The 21,342-nt window shown below is 41.3% G+C and overlaps 2 protein-coding genes across 2 annotated transcripts in view; one reads left to right on the top strand and one right to left on the bottom strand.

Annotated features, from left to right (window-relative positions):
- Positions 1-640: 640 nt before the first annotated feature.
- On the top strand, positions 641-14,344 carry LOC118401421 (placenta-specific protein 9-like). The gene is made up of 4 exons (XM_035798919.2): positions 641-794; positions 869-947; positions 10,917-11,008; positions 13,933-14,344. Exons 2-4 carry the CDS (start codon positions 884-886, stop codon positions 14,086-14,088), a joined length of 312 nt encoding a protein of 103 aa, XP_035654812.1. The 5' UTR covers positions 641-794; positions 869-883; the 3' UTR covers positions 14,089-14,344.
- Positions 14,345-14,730: 386 nt separating this feature from the next.
- The window catches only part of LOC118401414 (serine/threonine-protein kinase 32C-like), a 90,691-nt gene continuing 84,079 nt past the window's right edge, over positions 14,731-21,342 (bottom strand). Inside the window, exons 10-12 of the mRNA XM_035798900.1 lie at positions 21,165-21,293; positions 20,198-20,265; positions 14,731-18,102 (exon numbers count right to left, since the gene is read on the bottom strand). Coding sequence (XP_035654793.1) covers positions 17,913-18,102; positions 20,198-20,265; positions 21,165-21,293 — 387 coding nt within the window. The 3' untranslated portion in view covers positions 14,731-17,912. The remainder of the gene's footprint in view (positions 18,103-20,197; positions 20,266-21,164; positions 21,294-21,342) is intronic.

The following is a 21,342-nucleotide window of genomic DNA, read 5'->3' on the forward strand; positions in this document are numbered from 1 at the left end:
CTCTCTCTCTCTCTCTCTCTCTCTCTCTCTCTCTCTCTCTCTCTCGACAGTCATATCAATGGTTCCTGTCCGAACCCACCATCCCCCCACTTTTCCTCTACTTCTTTCCCACCCTGCTTAAGTTCTCCTCTTCAGAGCTGCTTACGAGGCCAGACAGTCAGCCCCTGATGGAGCCAAAGAAAGTCAAGCTTTAATGCTTAATGGAGATAACCATGTTCACTACGTAAGAGCCTCCGCAGTGTGCGTGTGCCTGAGTTCATGCGAGTGTGTGCACGTGCATGTGCATGTGACAGTACACCATTTTTATTTTTTTACAAAATCAATTAAGGCAGCTGTAACTACAAGCATTCCTACAGATTATAAAGGATATGTTTTCTTCATGCTGCATTGACCCAGTGTGTCACTACACGCCATACCGTTCCACAATGATTACAACCCTATCTTCATGCCCTTCATACTAAATGTTATCCGTGTTGGAATTACCTTCCCTGAAAACAGCTACAGGAGTAAAGCTCTGCTGAGGAGTCCCACCCTAGAAATAACCCCACCCCTCCGTTCACCCCTCAGCCTCCTCCCAGATAGAGGGCTTTTGTTCTGCACCTAATGTTTTCATTAGGAAACTGGGCGAGAGAGAGAGAGAGAGAGAGAGAGAGAGAGAGCGATAGAGAGCGATAGAGAGCGATAGAGAGCAATAGAGAGAGAGAGAGAGAGAGAGAGAGAGAGAGAGAGAAGAAAGGAAAAAATTGCATACAGTCTAGGTTAGCATTCAGGAGATTTTGGGCACTGAATACACTGTGAGTATTTCTTTCTTTCTTCCCTGTATTTCTCTTATTGCAAGCACCAGTTAGACTCTACTCTTACCCTCCAGCTCCTCTCCTCCGCCATGACCCGCCCCGCCAACATCTCACTTGGACTTCTGCTCCTCCTCATTGGCTACACAGCAGCAGGTAAGATATGTGATTCGGTGTGGCTGGGGTTAGAGGTCATAGGGGAAAGAGCAGGGGACACAGCAGATGTGTAAACAAACCATAAATAGATGTACGGTTCACTCTGTTAGATTCTGTTCTAAGTTGTTTGATAGAAGTGCTATTTTCTAAGTGACTTTGTAACAGTGTAGTGATGAACAGTACTCACTATGCAGTGGAGTTGAATAGTTCTTTGTGATGTCTAACCTTACATGAATTGGATATCTTTCCACTGTAAAATGGGCGGATTCTTCAAGGAATATCCATTGGCCATTCAGGATCTGTCAATGAGCATATAGGTTACAGGATATGTGTGTGCGTGGGTGACAGTTGGATGAACATGTGTGTGTGTGTGTGTGTGTGTGTGTGTGTGTGTGTGTGTGTGTGTGTGTGTGTGTGTGTGTGTGTGTGTGTGTGTGTGTGTGTGTGTGTGTGTGTGTGTGTGTGTGTGTGTGTGTGTGTGTGTGCGCATGATATATATTAGATAGATAGATAGATAGATAGATAGATAGATAGATAGATAGATAGATAGATAGATAGATAGATAGATAGATAGATAGATAGATAGATAGATAGATAGATAGATAGATAGACAGGTAGAGTATATATATAACCAGTCAAATGTTTGGACACCTACTCATTCAAGGGTTTTTTCTTAATGTTGACTATTTTCTACATTGTAGAATAATAGTGAAGACATCACAACTATGAAATAACACATAGAATCATGTAGTAACCAAAAAAGTGTTAAACAAATCATAATATATTTTATATTTGAGATTCTTCAAATTGCCACCCTTTACCTTGATGACAGCTTTGCACACTCTTGGTATTCTCTCAACCAGCTTCACCTGGAATGCTTTTCCAACCGTCTTGAAGGAGTTCCCACATATGCTGAGTACTAGTTGGCTGCTTTTCCTTCACTCTGCGGTCCAACTCATCCCAAACCATCTCAATTGGGTTGATGTCGGGTGATTGTCGAGGCAAGGTCATCTGATGCAGCACTCCATTACTATCCGTATTGGTCAAATAGCCCTTACTCAGCCAGGAGGTGTGTTGTGTCAATGTCCTGTTGAAAAACAAATTATAGTCTCACTAAGCGCAAACTAGATGGGATGGCGTATTGCTGCAGAATGCTGTGGTATCCATGCTGGTTAAGTGTGCTTTGAATTCTAAATAAATCACAGTGTCACCAGTAAAGCACCATCACACCTCCTCCTCCATGCTTCATTGTGGGAACCACACATGCAGAGATCATCCGTTCACCTCCTCTGCATCTCACAAAGATATTTGGACTCATCAGACACAAGGATAGTCTAATGAACATTGCACATGTTTCTTGGCCCAAGCAAGTCTCTTCTTCTTATTGGTGTCCTTTAGTAGTGGTTTCTTTGCAGCAATTTGACCATGAATGCCTGATTCACGCAGTCTCCTCTGAACAGTTGATGTTGAGATTTGTCTGTTACTTGAACTCAGTGAAGCATTTGTTTGGGCTGCAATCTGAGGTGCAAGTAACTCTAATGAACTTATCCTCTGCAGCAGAGGTAACTCTGGTGCTTCCTTTCCTGTGGAGGTCCACATGAGAGCCAGTTTCACCATATCGTGTAATGTTTTTTTGCGACTGCACTTGAAGAAAGTTTCAATGTTCTTGACATTTTCTGAATTGACTGACCTTCATGTCTTAAAGTAATGATGGATTGTCATTTCTCTTTGCTTATTTGAGCTGTTCTTGCCATAATATGGACTTGGTTTTTTACCAAATAGGGCTATCTTCTGTATACCACCCCTACCTTGTCACAACACAACTGATTGGCTCAAACACATTAAGAATGAAAGAAATTCCACAAATTAACACACCTGTTATTAATTGAAATGCATTACAGGTGACTACCTCATGAAGCTGGTTGAGAGAATGCCAAGAGTGTGCAAAGCTGGCATAAAAGCAAAGAGTGGCTACTTTGTATAAATACAAAATATATTTTAATTTGTTTAAAATCAAATCAAATTGCATTAGTCACATGCGCTGAATACAACAAGTGTAGACCTTACAGTGAAATGCTTGCTACAATGCGGATAAAAAAATATATAAATAAGAATAAGAAATAAAAGTAACAAGTAATTAAAGAGCAGCAGTAAAATAACAATAGCGAGACTATACACAGGGGGTGTAACGGCGTTCTTCGTTTGTTGAAAAAGAGTCGGACCGAAATGCAGCGTGGTTGTTACTCATGATCTTTAATGAAGGATTGCGATACACAAAATAACTTAAACATATACAAAAACAACAAACGGAACGTGAAACCTAATTCTGTATCTGGTGATACTACACAGAGACAGGAACAATCACCCACGAAATACAAAGTGAAACCCAGGCTACCTAAATACGGTTCCCCATCAGAGACAACAAGAATCACCTGACTCTGATTGAGAACCGCCTCAGGCAGTCAAGCCTATACTAGACACACCCCTAATCAACCACAATCCCAATGCCTACAAAAACCCCAATATGACAATACAATGTCCCCATGTCACACCCTGGCCTGAACAAATAATTAAAGAAAACACAAAATACTAAGACCAAGGCGTGACAGGGGGGGGTACCGGTACAGGGTCGATGTGCATGGGCATCGGTTAGTCAAGGTAATTGAGGTCTTCCTGAGTCGAGGTAATTGAGGTGTTTAACACTTTTTTGGCTACTACAAGACCACAACTATGCAATAGCACATATGGAATGTCTTCACTATTATTCTACAATGTAGAAAATAGTACACATTTGGAAAAAAGTAGGTATGTCCAAACATTTGACTGGTACTGTGTAGAGAGAGATTACACTCATGAGGTTAAAACATCTGTTTCTTATTTTTAATGCAGCATTGACCTTTCTCCATGTAGTACTCATCGGTATTGAATTTTTAACAAAAATCTTCTATTTTATCCTTATATGTCTAATGTTTATCTATCATTCCAATCTTGTTTACTGCTCAACGAAAATCGTAAACATTTTAGCCCCCCCCTCCGTATCCTACTCTTTGAGGACTTGATTGGGCTTGAGTGTGACTTCATACACAAGGAATGGCCAACACATGGAACCACACACTAGTTCTTGCTCTCTCTCTGCCAATCCAATATTGATTCAGGAAATACTCTGGAGATCTGACTAACAGCTTGTTAGTCTCTTTTCCATGGGCGGGTCTGTATTTGGCAAGCTCTGGTTTGTGGGACCACTGGTGTTGTGTACAAACTGACCTAATGCTCTGGCTCGGGCTGTATTCGTCAGTATTCACTCCACTGCACGTCTTGCCCTGTCTCCTGTGGCCAGCGCAAACACACATGTAAACATGGACACCCCACAGAGACACAGACACAGAGACAGGAGACAGGCCAACACACACACACACACACACACACCATCTTCCAAACCTGTCTCCCAGGGCAGATGCTGTTAGATCAGACTCTTGTGGGCTGTTGTGTTTTCCTTTTCTATATCCTCTTAGTGTGTGGGTCAGTATTTCTCCAGGTGCAGCTGTGACATCATACACATATGAGTGTGCACTTCATCAGGCATATCATCATCTGCCTTTGTCCAACACATACTGCACACACACACACACACACACACACACACACACACACACACACACACACACACACACACACACACACACACACACACACACACACACACACACACACACACACACTCACACACACACACACCAGTGGCGTAGCACAGTTTCCTGTGGCCCCTCGCGAAACTATTGCTATGGGGCAGTGAGAAAAATGTGCAGTTTTATACATAGAGATCCTATTAAATTACTAGTATTCTAATTCATAGTGAAGGGCTGCTCTGCCTTCTTAACAACACTATCAACAAGGCAGTTCCTACAGGCCCTAGTGCCTATCTAAGGTCTTCGAAAGCCAAGTTAACAAACAGATCACTGACCATCTCGAATCCCACCGTACCTTCTCCGCTGTGCAATCTGGTTTCCGAGCCGGTCACGGGTGCAGCTCAGCCACGCTAAAGGTACTAAACGATATCATAACCGCCATCGATAAAAGACAGTACTGTGCAGCCGTCTTCATCGACCTGGCCAAGGCTTTCGACTCTGTCAATCACCCTATTCTTATCGTCAGACTCAGTAGCCTCGGTTTTTCTAATGACTGCCTTGCCTGGTTCTCCAACTACTTTGCAGACAGAGTACAGTGTGTCAAATTGGAGGGCATGTTGTTCGGTCCTCTGGCAGTCTCTATGGGGGTGCCACAGGGTTCAATTCTCGGGCCGACTCTTTTCTGTGTATATATCAATGATGTTGCTCTTGCTGCGGGCGATTCCCTGATCCACCTCTACGCAGACGACACCATTCTGTATACTTCTGGCCATTCCTTGGGCACTGTGCTATCTAACTTCAAAACGAGCTTCAATGCCATACAACACTCCTTCCGTGGCCTCCAACTGCTCTTAAACGCTAGTAAAACCAAATGCATGCTTTTCAACTGTTCGCTGCCTGCACCTGCACGCCCGACTTGCATCACCACCCTGTATGGTTCCGACCTAGAATATGTCGACATCTATAAGTACTTAGGTGTCTGGCTAGACTGTAAACTCTCCTTCCAGACTCATATCTAACATCTCCAATCCAAAATCAAATCTAGAATCGGCTTTCTATTTCTCAACAAAGCCTCCTTCAGTCACGCCGCCAAACTTACCCTAGTAAAACTGACTATCCTACCAATCCTCGACTTCGGCGATGTCATCTACAAAATGGCTTCCAATACTCTACTCAGCAAACTGGATGCAGTTTATCACAATGCCGTCCGCTTTGTTAATAAAGCACCTTACACCACCCACCACTGCGACCTGTATGCTCTAGTCGGCTGGCCCTCGCTACATATTCGTCGCCACACCCACTGGCTCTAGGTCATCTACAAGTCCATGCTAGGTAAAGCTCCGCCTTATCTCAGTTCACTGGTCACGATGGCAACACCCACCCGTAACATGCACTCCAGCAGGTGTATCTCACTGATCATCCCTAAAAACAACACCTTATTTGGTCGCTTTCCTTCCAGTTCTCTGCTGCCTGTGACTGGAACGAATCTCCCTCACCAACTTTAAACATCTGTTATCTGAGCAGCTAACCAATCACTGCAGCTGTACATAGTCCATCGGTAAATAGCCCACCCAATTTACCTACCTCATCCCCATACTGTTTTTATTTATTTACTTTTCTGCTCTTTAGCACACCAGTATCTCTACCTGCACATGACCATCTGATCATTTATCACTCCAGTGTTAATCTGCTAAATTGTAATTATTCGCCTACCTCCTCATGCCTTTTGCACACAATGTATATAGACTCTATTTAAAATGTATTTTTATTTTTTAAATTTCCTACTGTGCTATTGACTTATTTATTGTTTACTCCATATGTAACTCTGTGTTGCTGTCTGTTCACACTGCTATGCTTTATCTTGGCCAGGTTGCAGTTGTAAATGAGAACTTGTTCCCAACTAGCCTACCTGGTTAAATAAAATAAAATAAATAAAAAGACAACAACTGATCGACAATAGAACTCACAAGGCTGAGCTAATTTGATCATATTCGCTCCCGACACACAAATGGACTATAAATAATGAAGTTATCAATTAGTTACCCTGACCAAATGGACAGCGCACATAGGCTGTATGCAGTTGGTCAGACTGAAAATTGGTCTCGTTTTCATCCCATTCAGCATGTCAGATCTCTAATGTTAGGGTGAAGCCTAGGCTGCCTAGGAGTTTTTGCTTGTGTCTGTCCAGAGTGGTTATGTGTTATCATCTTTGCTAAATAAATACCTGAAGAAAGTGGAAAACCTACTTGAGTTTGCGCCAAAAAATGTACTTCCTCTTTATTCTAACTTTTAATGGATGACGCGATGGAAGATATTGAATTGATTTTGACATCCCAGAAAAAAGACAGTAGAAAGTTCCATATGTTCAGCAAGTAAATCAAATCAAATTTCATTGGTCACATAAACATATTTAGCAGATGTTATTGTGGGTGTAGCGAAATACTTGTGTTCCTAGCTTCAACAGTGCTGTAGTATCTAACAGTATAGTAGTATCGAAAAACGATTCACAACAACACATCTAAAAGTAAAAGAATGGAATTAAGAAATATAGAAATATTAGATTGAGCAATGTCAGAGTGGCATTGACTAAAATACAGTAGAATAGAATACAGTATATACATATGAGATGAATAAAGCACTTTGTAAACATTATTTAAACATTATTAAAGTGACTAGTGTTCCATTATTAAAGTGGCCAGTGATTCCAAGTCTATATATACATAGGGCAGCAGCCTCTAAGGTGCAGGGTTGTGTAACTGGGTGGAACCCGTCTAGTGATGGCTATTTAACAGTCTGATGGCCTTGAGGTAGAAGCTGTTTTTCAGTCTCTCTGTCCCAGCTTTGATGCACCTGTACTGACCTCGCCTTCTGGATAATAGTGGGGTGAACAGGCCGTGGCTCAGGTGGTTGATGTCCTTGATGACCTTTTTGGCCTTCCTGTGACATCGGGTGCTGTAGGTGTCCTGGAGGCCAGGTAGTTTGCCCCCGGTGATGCATTGAGCAGACCGCACCACCCTCTGGAGAGCCCTGCGGTTGCGGGCGGTGCAGTTGCTGTACCAGGTGGTGATACAACCCAACTGGATGCTCTCAATTGTGCATCTGTAAAAGTTTGTGAGGGTTTTAGGGGCCAAGCCAAATTTCTTCAGTCGCCTGAGGTTGAAGAGGCACTGTTGCGCCTCTTGTGATGTGTACGCCGAGGAACTTGAAGCTTTCTACCTTCACCACTGCGGTTCCGTCAAAGTGGAGAAGGTGGAGAGTTTCAAGTTCCTCGTCATTTGAAATTACCGCTGCAAGCTCCTTGGAGTTGCACTTGTTGCACTCCTTGGAGTTGCACTAGCGGAACTATCCCTCTCATCTTGTCTTTTTCCCAGAAGCTTGAATCTGATGTGGGCATTTATAGGCTCCCTGATTTTGTTTTGGCATTTAGCTAAACGATCTATGTTCTTTAGGTAACTGTACCCCTCTTTTGCCCAAGGATGACTTTCCAAAAAGCAGGTAAGGCCAGAAATATAGGCGGCTTGATGAGAGGCTCCATGTTAACCAGCTACTGTTATACTTTTGATACCAATTGGTATTGAACGCCCTCACCTTTTCATCCTTCTTCATGAAACTGATTTCAGGCAGAGGTCAACCCTCGGTTTTAATTCACTTCTTCAGTTGCAAGTAGCTAGCTACTGCTACTTGCTACTGAAGTTAGCAAGGCAAATTGAAATAAATTGCATTAGCTGGACACAAAAATAAAGTTCTAAAACCAAGAAAACAATGTATAATCTACCTCCTCCGTCTCCTGTAATTTGAAGAAACTCATTTGAATTGAATAATGTCCCCCAAAAATGTTCAACTATCATTTTTCAATCTCTATCTAATCATGTCACCAACTCACCAAGCTTCTCAACACATAGATCGTACTCCCCTTCCTCCTCTGAGGAGCCTCCACTGGTTCAGTCGTGTGGTCAGGTGCCACAAAGAGGGACCTTGGAAAATGGACAATTGGCTCGGAACAGGGTTATACCAGTAACACACACACTTCCCTGACAGTCGTCAGCTGCAGTCTTAGGGTCTTTTGGTTCCCCTCCATGTTGATAACCAAACTAGGAGCAGCAAAGGCTGTTTAAACTGGCAAAGCAGGGAAGTCTGGCATTCGACAGCAAACCACTGTGTTCAGGTTACATACGCCACATAACTCTCGAACTGAGACAGCACACACTGTGTCACGTGCTAAAACACACATCTTTCACAGAATGGGATCAATCGATGCTCACATGTGACACGTCTTCCTAAGAAAAAAGTCCTTATTGTACTTTGCCAACTGGCTTATACACTCAGATGAATTTCATTTACTGAAAATGAATGGTGCTTATGTCTGCTTATGTCTGTGTACATGTCTTATGTCTGCTTATGTCTGTAGTACTGATGCAGAGACACCTGGCATGTTATGGAGCTCTATCTTACAATCATCCCTTGGGTTTCCTTGGCTTTTGTCCTAGATATGATCTGTGGGTTGTAATAGAGCTTGTAAAATTGTACAGCGGGATAGCTCCATAAAAACAGCACAACCGGCAATCAATGGCTGCTATTCACAGGACACTGGAGGACAGTCATGCCACGCCGGGAAAATAAATGGTCCTTATCTTGTGCTCATTTTCTGACAGGCAGGGAATAGACAACTAGAACTATGAGGCCAAATTCAACACCTAGTAGACTGCTATATATCAGAGAAGAAGAGGCGAAGCGAGAGGGTTTACTCCGCCTAAAATCTCTCCACGTTCAGAAGATCATTAGTTATTAAGCAAGTGAGCAGTGTTTATATGGGGAGCAAGGATAATTTAGTCAAGATAAACATGTATTGCTATTTTGATACAAGGCTTATTTTCACTAAATGAAGTTTCGTGCTGCTTAGGCTGTTAAGAGTGTACCGATACAAGTGTGATGCACGTGACATCGCGGCAACTTAGAGAAAACACATTTTATGTCGGAGACGGTCTATGCATATTCATGAGACTAGCATAGCATCTCACTTTCCATTGAATACAAGCGGTTGACGTCAACACCCATCATCGAATGTTCAAAATAGTATTCAAATAACAAGATGTATCCACCTATCCAAAGAGAGTAAAAGGCGAGCGCTTGAGAGCTTGCCGTTCCGCTAAGGGTACCACAAATCCCATTGTTAGAGCGGAGACATAGGCATCTCGTCATTATATCTACTATCTCTGTATGCAGTGTACAGTATGTTGTATGTAAATGTCTTTGTCTTGTGTTTGTAATACCCTTCAGCGTGCACAAGGGCTTGGGACAATATATAGTACGTAAGAAATGTCTAGCCTAAAGACCTATGTTAAACAGTTCTGTGATGTGATGGAGACCAGATGCAACAGGAGGTGTGGCCGAAGAGAATAGAAAGGACACCATGCTATAGATTATGCATGGTCTATGCTCCACTAATTATTAAGAAGAAACTTGTCTTCACGGACATACGGGCCGCACATCCCAGCCACATTCGTCGGCAGAGACCAGAGCTTCAGCTCACAGAGAAAATAGGGGGGCTCTTTAAAAGGGTCTGGGTGGTTAATTGGAACCATGAAACCTGGATGACCAAGAGAAATAACCTGGTGGAACAATGTATATGGAGGTTTCTTCACCACACCCACAACCCATAAAGGTTCAAGGTTGATTCAAAGTGAGACCGTCTTCCCTTCCAGACAAAGGGTTTGCAATCAAAGCTATGCCATTTCTAGTAGTAGACTACCAAGCCTAAAGGTAGCAAGGTAAAACACAGCCATTGATGCGGCTCCTTAATGCTAACCCTGGATCAGCGGCATCTCTTCTAAACAAACTGGGTCACGTACTGGTGAGAGTGAGGGTGAACTGGTCCCAACTCAGTTTGTGGCAGTGTGATGTCAACAGAATGGCATGTGGTCAGAGGTTGTGGTGAACTGGATAGCTGTGCTGCAGGCTGCCTGCAGAGCAGAGATGTAGAGGTAATAGAAAACACTTGGAACGGGCTGTGAACCAGTCAGAGGGAGAGAGAGAGAGGAAGGAGCAGGAGAGGAGACAAGAAAGACTTGTTTTGGTGACCTTTAGAGATTAGCTGGATGAAGATTTATAATGGAACTCAAGCTGTGGATAGAGATAGTAGACAAAAATACACTGTGCATTCTCAGGCCGAGGGAGAATTTGAGAATTTTGCTGTGCTGTGTATTGGGGTCCATACATACTACAATGTATCCTATAGTCGAGGCTCTATGTAGGATACTAAGGTGTTGTAATGGAAAGAAATACTGTTAGAAATATTGTTGTATTGTATGGAAAATGATGCCTTCTCCTCTATGTTTTCCATCAGGACCTGAGTCTGAGCTCCAACCCAGAGCTGTGCGGTCGAGTGCCTGTCAGGACCACAGTACTCTTCATGACAGACTGGATGTAGTGGAGAAGGTAGAGTAAGACGCAATGCTTTTCACGGGTCTCTTTCTGTCACACTATAACAACGTCATATGATGGAGTTACAAAGCCTTCACAAACCCTGTATCCCTTTAACTGCCTCTTCTTGAGAAACATGTTGAAAAAATGATTTGACCTTTGCATTCCTGTTTCTAATAACTCGAATAAGAACTGGAAATATAATTTTTTCAAGTTGATGTTTTCTAAGTCAATTACAGAGCTCTACCACGTGGTTGAGAAGTCACATTAGAATGGCAATTTGCATGGGAATTTTTACTCATCTCAAAAATAGAACATGAATTACTTCAATGGCTTTTATAGGTAAGCATTGGTAAACAAGGACCGATTTCAAATTTGAACATATAATGTTTGTGTGTCCAAATATGAATATTCAATGACATAATATATGGTTTTCTTGAATTTGAAATGATCTCGGTCAGGGATGGCCAACTAGCGGCCCAAAGCCCCCGTTTTGTAGGCCCACAGATCAATTTCCCCCCAAAATTCAATTAAAGTTAGAAACTCAGTCAGGGTCTCGACATAATGTTGAGAGTTAGAATAGTAGAATAGACCATTCATTTTGAAATTTGGTTGTGCATCAGCAGTTTCTCTCTTGTTTATGTAAGTCACTGACAGTCACTGAATTAGTCCATGCCAGCTATTTTAAATTTGTCTAGCCAGCTATCCAAACGTGTGGTAATCATGGTCGAATTATGGACCCGGGGACCCCATTGATTTTGTAAGTCACTCTCACTCAGATATCATATTAGTCAGGCCAAATGTAGGATTGCAGGAAATTTGCTCAACAACCGCAAACATTTCTCTCTACTTTATGGCAAAATGTTTAGAATTAATGGAAATGAGCTCTAAAACTGCTCATTTTAAATTAGTAGAATTGCATGAAGTTTGTTATAAAATTGCAAAATCTTCCCTCTGCCACATGGCAAAATGTGTCAAATTGCATCAAACTTGCTTTAAAATGGCTAAATGTTTTCTATGCCCAATGGCAAAATGTTTAGAATGAATGGGAATTAGCTCTAAAACTGCTCATTTCAAATGAGTAGAATTGCATGAAATTAGTTAGGAAATTGCTCAATCTTTACTCCACCCCATGGCAAAAGAATTGCATCAAACGTGCTTTAAAACTGCAACATTCTTCTCTTTGCCCCATGGCACAGATGTGGGGTGCACAGAATCGCTAGCCACTGTGCCCCCACTCCCATCGAGGTCGCCCGTCCCCGATCCAGGTTCTTCCATCACGTTTCCACATGATCAGACTACATTTTGAGATAATGAATGACAAAGAGCAGGTTTTAATGACTATTATAGGCCTTATTTTACAGGTGACCTTTCATCTGAATATTGATTAATTGACCCCATGGGCATGAAATGGGGTTTAACCCATTTGTTGCCAACAATCCAATCATATTTCTCACCAAAATAAGTATTTGTTCTAAAAAATATGTGTGCCCTATTCTTAGTCCAGCGTACTTTTTAATGACATATCAACTGCCTGATAGAGAAATGTATTTACATATTCCTACTCTTCAAGATCTCTACGAACAAGGATGGTGCAATATTCATCCCTCACCATCTGAATTCCTGCCTTTTATCCCATATCTTTGGTGACTGATTTAGAGTTTTCTTACAGCCCTCTGAGTGGGCCAAGTTAGTGCCACAACACTGAACTTCAGCAACCCAAAAGGATACCAAGTATGTCAATTTCTGCAGGAGGGCTGAGGTAGTTGACCAATCAAGTTGAAGTAAAGATTTATTTTATATCCACTTCTAAATCCACTGTCAAATTTAAATCAAAACCAAATGTCATACTATATGAGGGGGATATAACATGGTGCTTTTCCAAACATGTAGCCTTTTGTGGCTACACTTTATAATGATATTCTAATTCTTATGAATTATTTGTTAAGCATTTATGTAGGCTTCAATAAACCATAACATATATACTTTGCTTTAAAGTGTGACCTAGCTTTCTTTGTATGTCACACACAAATAAATCTAGCCTTATTTAAAAAATAGTTTCACATTTCCCAATTTCCAGGGCAGACATTCAATCATCCAAGGAATTTGGGAGATTTCCCAGTGGTTTGTAACATTACTACATTGTATCATTTTTTTTTATGGTGACACTAAAATAATTTCCTTAAAAGGATTTTTTTTTTGTACTAACAATGCCCATCCAAACCACTCAGCAGTGGAAATCATTCAGTTACAAAAAAGTATTGGTTCACACCGCCCAGGGAGTATTGCTGTTGAATGAGTATTGACTGCATCTGAGGAGGACCTACAGTACCAATCAAATGTTTGGACACACCTACTCATTCCAGGGTTTTTCTTTATTTTTACTATTTTCTACATTGTAGAATAATAGTGAAGACATCAAAACGATGAAATATTACAAATGGAATCATGTAGTAACCAAATCACAATTCTTCAAAGTAGCCGCCTTGATGACAGCTTTGCACATTCTTGGTCTGTAAATAAATAGAGAACTAATGGAATAAACGACAGTGTCGCATCTCTAGCAACCAGAAGATGAGAAAGTAGGAACTTGTTATAAAAAAATGAAAATAAAAGGCGAAACATTTTATTTTCTGCTGGTGAATATGCGCTTTCATATTGTTTTCTTTGGAAACGGTGGTATAAGCGGGATAAACGCCTCCATTCTGTACATTACCTTGGAAAAATTAACTCTGCAAAGAACTCTGCGTCGTCCATTATTTCCAAGGCGATGTACAGAACGTCAGTGTTTATCCTTTATGTAACAGCGTCACCTTGATAGGCTACATTACATATTTGCCATATTGCTTACTATCCAATTCTTTCAGATCTGCACTCAGATGGGTCTAGGTTCTAGGGGTAGGACGCTGATAATGACCCTCCCTGTCTGTCCCCTGCAGCGTGTAGAGGACACAGTCCAGAAGCTGGAGGATGAACTGGCTGTGCTCCTGGACGCCATAGAGGCCCCTGAGTGGAGCCCCCTGCTGGAAACTGCTGGAAAACCTGTGGTGGACATCCTGGATGGCCAGGGACTGGGAGAAGGTGGCGATTCCTGAGAGAGGAGAGCAGAGATCTCTGTTGACGGGCTATGCTACTTCACTCTGCCCTGATGAGGGTGCACCTGGCAAGGACAGACAATGAAAGATACTTGAATGTACAATCTTTGTTTTTCTGGACTTGAAAGTGTACACAAACTGTATAAAACAAGCCCTTTGATGAGTAAACACAGGCTTAGTATGTATTCTGTGCAACAGTTGATAGATCACGACACTAATGCTTACTTGACTGCATAATACACTCCTCTAATCCTCAGACACTCTCATCCTTTCTTCTTAGACTAAAGCGGAATCCCTACACACAAGGGTAACTGTCTCAGCCTCTCAGGATGGCAGCCTCTCAGGATACAGTTCTAAACAATTGATACGTTGTTTTTTTATCTAGTAATGTATTCTGTTCTGTGTGGGATTGTGTCCCTTTCTCGTCCCATGCCTCTGTTCCACCCCCTGGTGCCAGTTGAGAGCTACACATGCAGCACCGAGCCACAAGGTAGGCCGTGCCCTTTACCACAGATCAAGAATCAGGTTACACAACCCCTACCTAAACCATTAGGGAGGCTTGAAATAACACCCAACCTTGTATGAGTGGTTAAGGGCAACTAATAATCTCAATGTGAATGAATGATGAAAACCACTAGAGAGTACTGGAAGGATTTTATTTACCAAAGCAGCGAAAGCAACATGTTTCAATACACAGAGCAGTTTGAAATAGGTACAGTACATGGCTTCCACTGAGACCCAGGCTAGTTGCAAGTGTATTTATTTTAGTCCCCATAAAAATCTTACAGAACATGTTCAAAATCGAAACACAAAGAAAATGGACACCAAAATACTAAAATGTTGCTACAAAGATAAGACAGTAATATTATCTGTGAGAGCTTTAATCCTTATCCAGTTGATGGGAAAAGTACTGTGGTAATTGGTCACTCGTTCTATCACAATGCTGTTTGAAAGGTAAATATACTTACAATTGTATCCAATAAACTAGCATTGTAAACACAATGGTACAAACATATTAAGGATTTTTTTTTGGGGGGGGGGGGTTTAGGCAAGCAACATCCAACCAGGAATGGAGATGCATTTGAAATGATATCAAGGGAATGACATTAGGCTACAATATTGTTGAACTTAGAAATAAACTACAGAGCAGGGCTTCCATTAAAATCAATGACTATTCATTACAAGCAATCAACACAATTCCATGGCCATTTCTAGCACTGGAGACATTCAGTCAAGCTTTTTCACCTAGTCGTCAGTAGTGAGGACAATGTAAAGACATGTCGCTGAGCAGTATTTAAGACTTTTCACATAGCTAAGGGCAGACTCACACAATGCCCCAAACCCTTGGACCTTTCCCATATACATAACAAAGCACAGAAAACCTAAACTTACCCACATTGGAGCATAGGAGGGCATAGATACTGACTTATTCAATCATCCACTTAAAGAAAAGCCTGTGCACTTGAACATATTCTTAAGACAATCTACGGGATGCCAAAAGTCACTGCATACCATCTAAAATATCATGGCATCCATATAACACTGGGAATAAATGATTTGTACAGTCGTAGGTCTTAAAATCCGTTTTTAAAAAGCAAACCTAGACATCACATAGACAGGCAAGCAGGACAGGGCTACACTGATTATATGAGGCCTCTCCTCTGTCAATCATCAGAACACAGGTGAACATCAAGGAATTCTACTGCCTGAAGCTTGCATGTGCACATACTGTAAGCCACACAAACCCTAGCGGTTGGCTCTCCTACAAGATCTGCTTTAAAACTGTAAATAGAGGTACATGCAAAAATGCAGGGTTCGAGACGCTATCGGGGTAACTAATGATCTTATTTTCACAGGAAGTCAGATTTTCTTCTATTACCCCCATATAACTGAATATTTTATTTCCCCCCCAAAAAACATTCCTTTGTATATAATCACAATAAATGTTTGTATACAAATGATAGTATTTTCACAGAAGGAACAGTGGTTCTATGCGCTACAGAGAGGAAACATACGTTCGCACACAAAGTTCTTAGAAATGGCTATGCAAATGGTAGAAAAGCTTTGGCATATCTGCCTACAAGTTGTGCCTGCACACTTGGAAATAAAATGAGTACAACAGTGTATGAAGGTTTGGCTTCATACTGCTCTCCATTTAGTAACATGTATGTTTAGTAAGCAGTCCCACATAGAACTGTGGAGAGTTAGGTTAGGCTATTTACACCTTACTTTGTTAGGCCTTAAGGGTTTTAAGGTGGACGATGCTACATGTTCCCAGATGTCCAGGCTGAGATGAATGGCACCACCTTAAAATGTACCACTATCCCTATTAGGTGACCGTTTCAACCACACAACTAATAATACTGCCCCCATGATCATTTTTCATATGGGAGTGATCGAGACAATCATATGAGAGACGATTTGTTCAAATGTCACGGTCATCTTAGTCTAATAAGGGACGATGTTCCACTACGACACTCTTCTGTAGCTATTCAATAGAAGTTGATCATGTCTGATCCATGGGAAAAAGAAAAGACTAGAACAGGAAAAGCCTCCCCAAGACCAAGTCAATTTAACGAAACCCTTTATGGGGTACACTCAATATGATTCTTCTTCTATGGTCGGATCCCCTGGCGGTGACAATGTTTATGTTTAACGTAGAAGAACTGAAGCAGCATGAGCATGTAACCCACAGCGGAGCAGTGGGATAATAGAACCGCATCTTGGCAACAGTCACAGAGGTCGACGGTGAGGGAAACCTTCCATTTACACCACAGATGTACTAAGTCCCTCTAACTGACAGGGCGTTTGAAAAAAAAAAACGAACAATGTCTGGAAGAAGGTTCCGTTGGAGGAGCGTAATTGCCTGTAGTAATAATCAAACCAGCATGCTGATGCATAATATAGTCACAACGAACGCGTAATGAATGGCTATTGATTAACAATCAACACCACTTAAAAATGGTTCTACGTTATCGGATTGAACGAGTGATTTATTTTAAATTGCAAAACCTCCTTGTCCCGAATGGCCCATACTGTATTGCATGTATCTATTAGAAGACTCACTTACTGTGACTGGAAAACAACATTTACCCTCCTCTTAAAGTCTCTTTCCACTGCACTACCTTAGGAATAGAATTACATAGAGCATAGTAATATAATAATTATTCTGTGTCTATGTGCACTGCACTGTATATTGGCATTGTGATACTTGAACAATTATATACTATAATTGAAATGAAAGGCATTTGGAGAAGGTAACCGGGCAACAGTAATAGCCGTTCAGAATAGGAGGACTGCACAGAGAGTAGGAGAGGGATTGCACGAGCTACACAGGCAACTGTCTAACTCAGTTGAATAATTCAGTATGTGAGTTTGCAGAGGTAGCTACATCTACTTGAGGCTAAAAGAGCGGGAGCGCAAACAAAAGACAAATATTTAAAAATAAACTCTTAAACCTGGCTCCTACTTTCTCCGTATGTTGTCATGCTCATATATCGTGTGGCTTCTGCTGCTTGTTATCCCCTCTTGTAGTGATACCTTACTTTCATGCTATACGTTGCATAGAAATGAGTTAGAGCTTATTCTAGGGCGCGGAGGGCGGGACCGCTCTGTAACCCTGCAGTTTCATTCATGCCTTAACGGTGGATGCTACAGAAGAAGAAATAGGAGAGCCATTTTGTGTCCTGCTGTGCGTTGTTGTCCTGCTGTGCCTTCCAGTTCCTCCAGTCATCATGGCTACATAGGAGAGGTTAGAGTATCTATAGGCATGGTTCCACACACACACACAGTAGCCTGAGAGACCACCAGGTGGTGGTGTGGTGCTAGCAGCTGCCAGGAGAGGAGCAGACCGAGCCGCACATGCTTAGTTTGGAGGAGGACTCGGGTTCAGGATCCTCATCCTCTGTGCCTCCCTCAGCCTCCCCGGTTCCGTCTCCATCACCATCACCACCCCCCTCGGCAGCTCCTTCAGACTCCCCTCCCTCTGCACCCTCCTCCTGCCTCTTTTTCAACCTGAGAGACATACAGAAACAGTTCAAAGTTTGGACACACCTACTCATTCAAGGGTTTTTCTTTATTCTTACTATTTTCTACATTGTAGAATAATAGTGACGACAACACAACTATGAAATAACACACATGGAATCATGGAGTAACCAAAAAAGTGTTGGGGGTCATACATACACTACCGTTCAAAAGTCTAGGGTCACTTAGAAATGTCCTTGTTTTTGAAAGAAAAGCACATTTTTTTTGTTGCAAAAGGGTTTTCTAATGATCAATCAGCATTTTAATATGATCAACTTGGATTAGCTAACACAACGTGCATTGGAACACCGGAGTGATGGTTGCTGATAATAGGCCACTGTACACCTACGTAGATATTCCATTAAAAATCAGCAGTTTCCAGCTACAATAGTTATTTACAACATTAACAATGTCTGCACTGTATTTCTGATCAATCTGATGTTATTTTAATGGATGAAAAAAAAGCTTTTCTTTAAAAAACAAGGACATTTCTAAGTGACCCCAAACTTTTTAACGGTAGTGTACATACATACATACATACATACATACATACATACATACATACATACATACATACATACATACATACATACATACATACATACATACATACATACATACATACATACATACACATGTACACGCTCAACCACACACGGGGATAGGAGAGAGGGAAAAAAATGTGATTAGAATACATAGTGGGAGTCTGTGACATACTATCTGTCTAGAGATTATGCCCAAGTAGTAAAAATAGAACTCAAGCTCCATTAATTACAGCAATAAGAAAACTAAATTTGCCATGCAGGAAGAATTCAAATTATGCTGCAATCTCAGACAGGTAAATAATAAATGAGGTACTCATTTTTTTTATTACATGAAATATGAACTATCACCACCAGTGTAGAATCTCTTAATATAAACACAGCATTACGGCAACAATATAGGGTCATAAAACTGCTATATATATTTTTTTTGTACCGCTATCATTACGTCGAGGTAATGTACAGAGCATTTCTATATTTATTGCAGAGTGATGTCACTGGAAGCAACATTGAACAGGGAGGATGTACAGTAGCGCATAAACAGCTATTCACCATAAAATGATGACGGCAGAAACCTCTATCATATGGCTGATTCATAACACCACCTTCTAACCTTTGATACGATGACCACATATTGCATATTGTTCTGCAAATGATAGATTACATGGAGAAATGACCATGTAAATATTCGTTATATCATAGTGCTTATGTCATACGTAAGGGATAATCAACAAGGGGGCTTATTTGTTCCTCCCCGTTGCGTTCCACGATGCGATACAATTAGCGGAGAGGAACAAAACTTCCACGAAATTGCATCACGTACCAGAGTACCCAGAGCCCCGAGTTGATTATCCCTTTCATACCATGGCTATAATTTAACACATTTGCCACTAGAAATGTGTTCAACGTCCACTGAAGTAGCTAGCAAGTTACTACAGTATATATATATATATATATATATATATATATATATATATATATATAGCTACAGCAGTTGCCTTGGTAACCAAACAAACAGACGTGCTAGTTTAGCCTACCAAAACATTGGTCCTAACTTGATTTATGAAAGTTCAATTCAACAATGCCAATTATGTTTTCAATTCGACGTCTGCTTTCAAAAGCAGCTCAAACATAGAACATGGAAGAATGAATTATAGCCATTGACTTCTACCGTGCTGATATACTGTACATTATAGGAAAATAATGCGCGCTCTAGAATGCCCTTCAAGCCAATCAGGAATGAGTATTAAACAATACTATGGTATAAATAGAGCTAAGACTGATGTAACAATGTGTTTTTTTTATTGGTCTCCCAGGTTCAGTAATTGGGTCCGCGTTTATATCGTCTTAGTATATTATAGAACTAACAATGCTTGGGATATTCATAAATATCTATTCATGTGTATGTCAGGTTGCCGAGACCTTATGTAGGTGTTATGTCAGCCTTATGCATGTCACTTTAAATACAATTTCCCTAAATGGTTTAACATGAATGTATTTTGATTGGTCTCCCAGGCAAAGTGTTTGGTTTGTGGTCTTACTTCTCACGGTTGAAGATCATGAACTCAGACTGCACCACTTCAAGGCACTCCTGTAGGTAGTCATTCTCCTGAGGGCAGTAAGGACAGGGAACAGCCATCATCATCATCATCACACACACACACATATAGGGCGACAACGGCGGACGAGATACATTTCACCTCAAACAATCACCAGCGAAACCTGAAAGATTACAAACACCCCCTTCTTCCTCTTTCTTGCCTACTTTCAATAATGATTGGTGATTTGTTTGTGTTCTTTCCCTCAAATTAGACGTTTGGCACGGGACAAAAATAGAAGTTCATATTTACAAAAGCACTTGGGGGGCATCACAACACCACCGAAGGCTTCATAATTTAATAATCTAGGTAATAACCCAGCCGCCTCACACACTAGAAGGCCCGGAGTAAGATTGTTAGAAGATACAAGTTTTACTGCATTTACAGCGCCCAGAGATCACCTTCGATAACACTGAAAGTCGACAACAATAATGTGGAGCTCGTAATGAGAGGCTTGGCGGATGAAAACCTGGCACAGCTCATAAATATGGATGGTCTAAAATCCATGGTAAATTGTGGCCGCAATCACAGATAATATAAAGTGGGTTTGTTAAAATACTGTAATCATGCAAGCAAATAACCGGTCTTCAAGATAAAGAGATGATATTCATGAAATGAAGGGACAAAAATAATAACTGGGGAACAGAAGGCTAGAGAAGGCACCCTGCACTCTGAGTAAACCAAGACCTGCCAAACTGTCCAATACGTCAGGTTAAAGCACTATTTACAAGGGTTGAATTCTTTAGGGTATGCCGTAGCAAAACATTTTGCAACGGAAAACAAAAATAAACGTTTCTAATTGGACAAGTTCAGGTAGTAACCTCCAAGTTTCAGTCCGTTTTCTTCAGTTTGGTGCCTAATGAACATGACCCAGGCACAGTCAGTAGTGACTGGGTGATGTGACACTCACCGACTGGGAATCCTTGCTGGCTTCCCGTGACCTGTTCTTGGCCAGTCTTTTCTTCTTCTTGTGGAGGGGACGAGATTCTAGTATCATCTCCTCCAGCTCAAAGGTTGGGTCGCAATGCAGACGACCCTTCTGTGGAACCAAGACACACAGTACACTAATGAATGACTACACTAATATA

The sequence above is a fragment of the Oncorhynchus keta genome, chromosome 2 (assembly GCF_023373465.1).
Source record: "Oncorhynchus keta strain PuntledgeMale-10-30-2019 chromosome 2, Oket_V2, whole genome shotgun sequence".
Classification (NCBI taxonomy): domain Eukaryota; kingdom Metazoa; phylum Chordata; class Actinopteri; order Salmoniformes; family Salmonidae; genus Oncorhynchus; species Oncorhynchus keta.

Excerpts from the sequence above, each read along its gene's own strand:
- LOC118401421 (XM_035798919.2), top strand. The coding sequence starts at position 884 with ATGACCCGCCCCGCCAACATCTCACTTGGACTTCTGCTCCTCCTCATT. Across the intron at positions 948-10,916 it reads CATTGGCTACACAGCAGCAG|GACCTGAGTCTGAGCTCCAA; the intron begins GTAAGATATGTG and ends GTTTTCCATCAG. Across the intron at positions 11,009-13,932 it reads GACTGGATGTAGTGGAGAAG|CGTGTAGAGGACACAGTCCA; the intron begins GTAGAGTAAGAC and ends TGTCCCCTGCAG.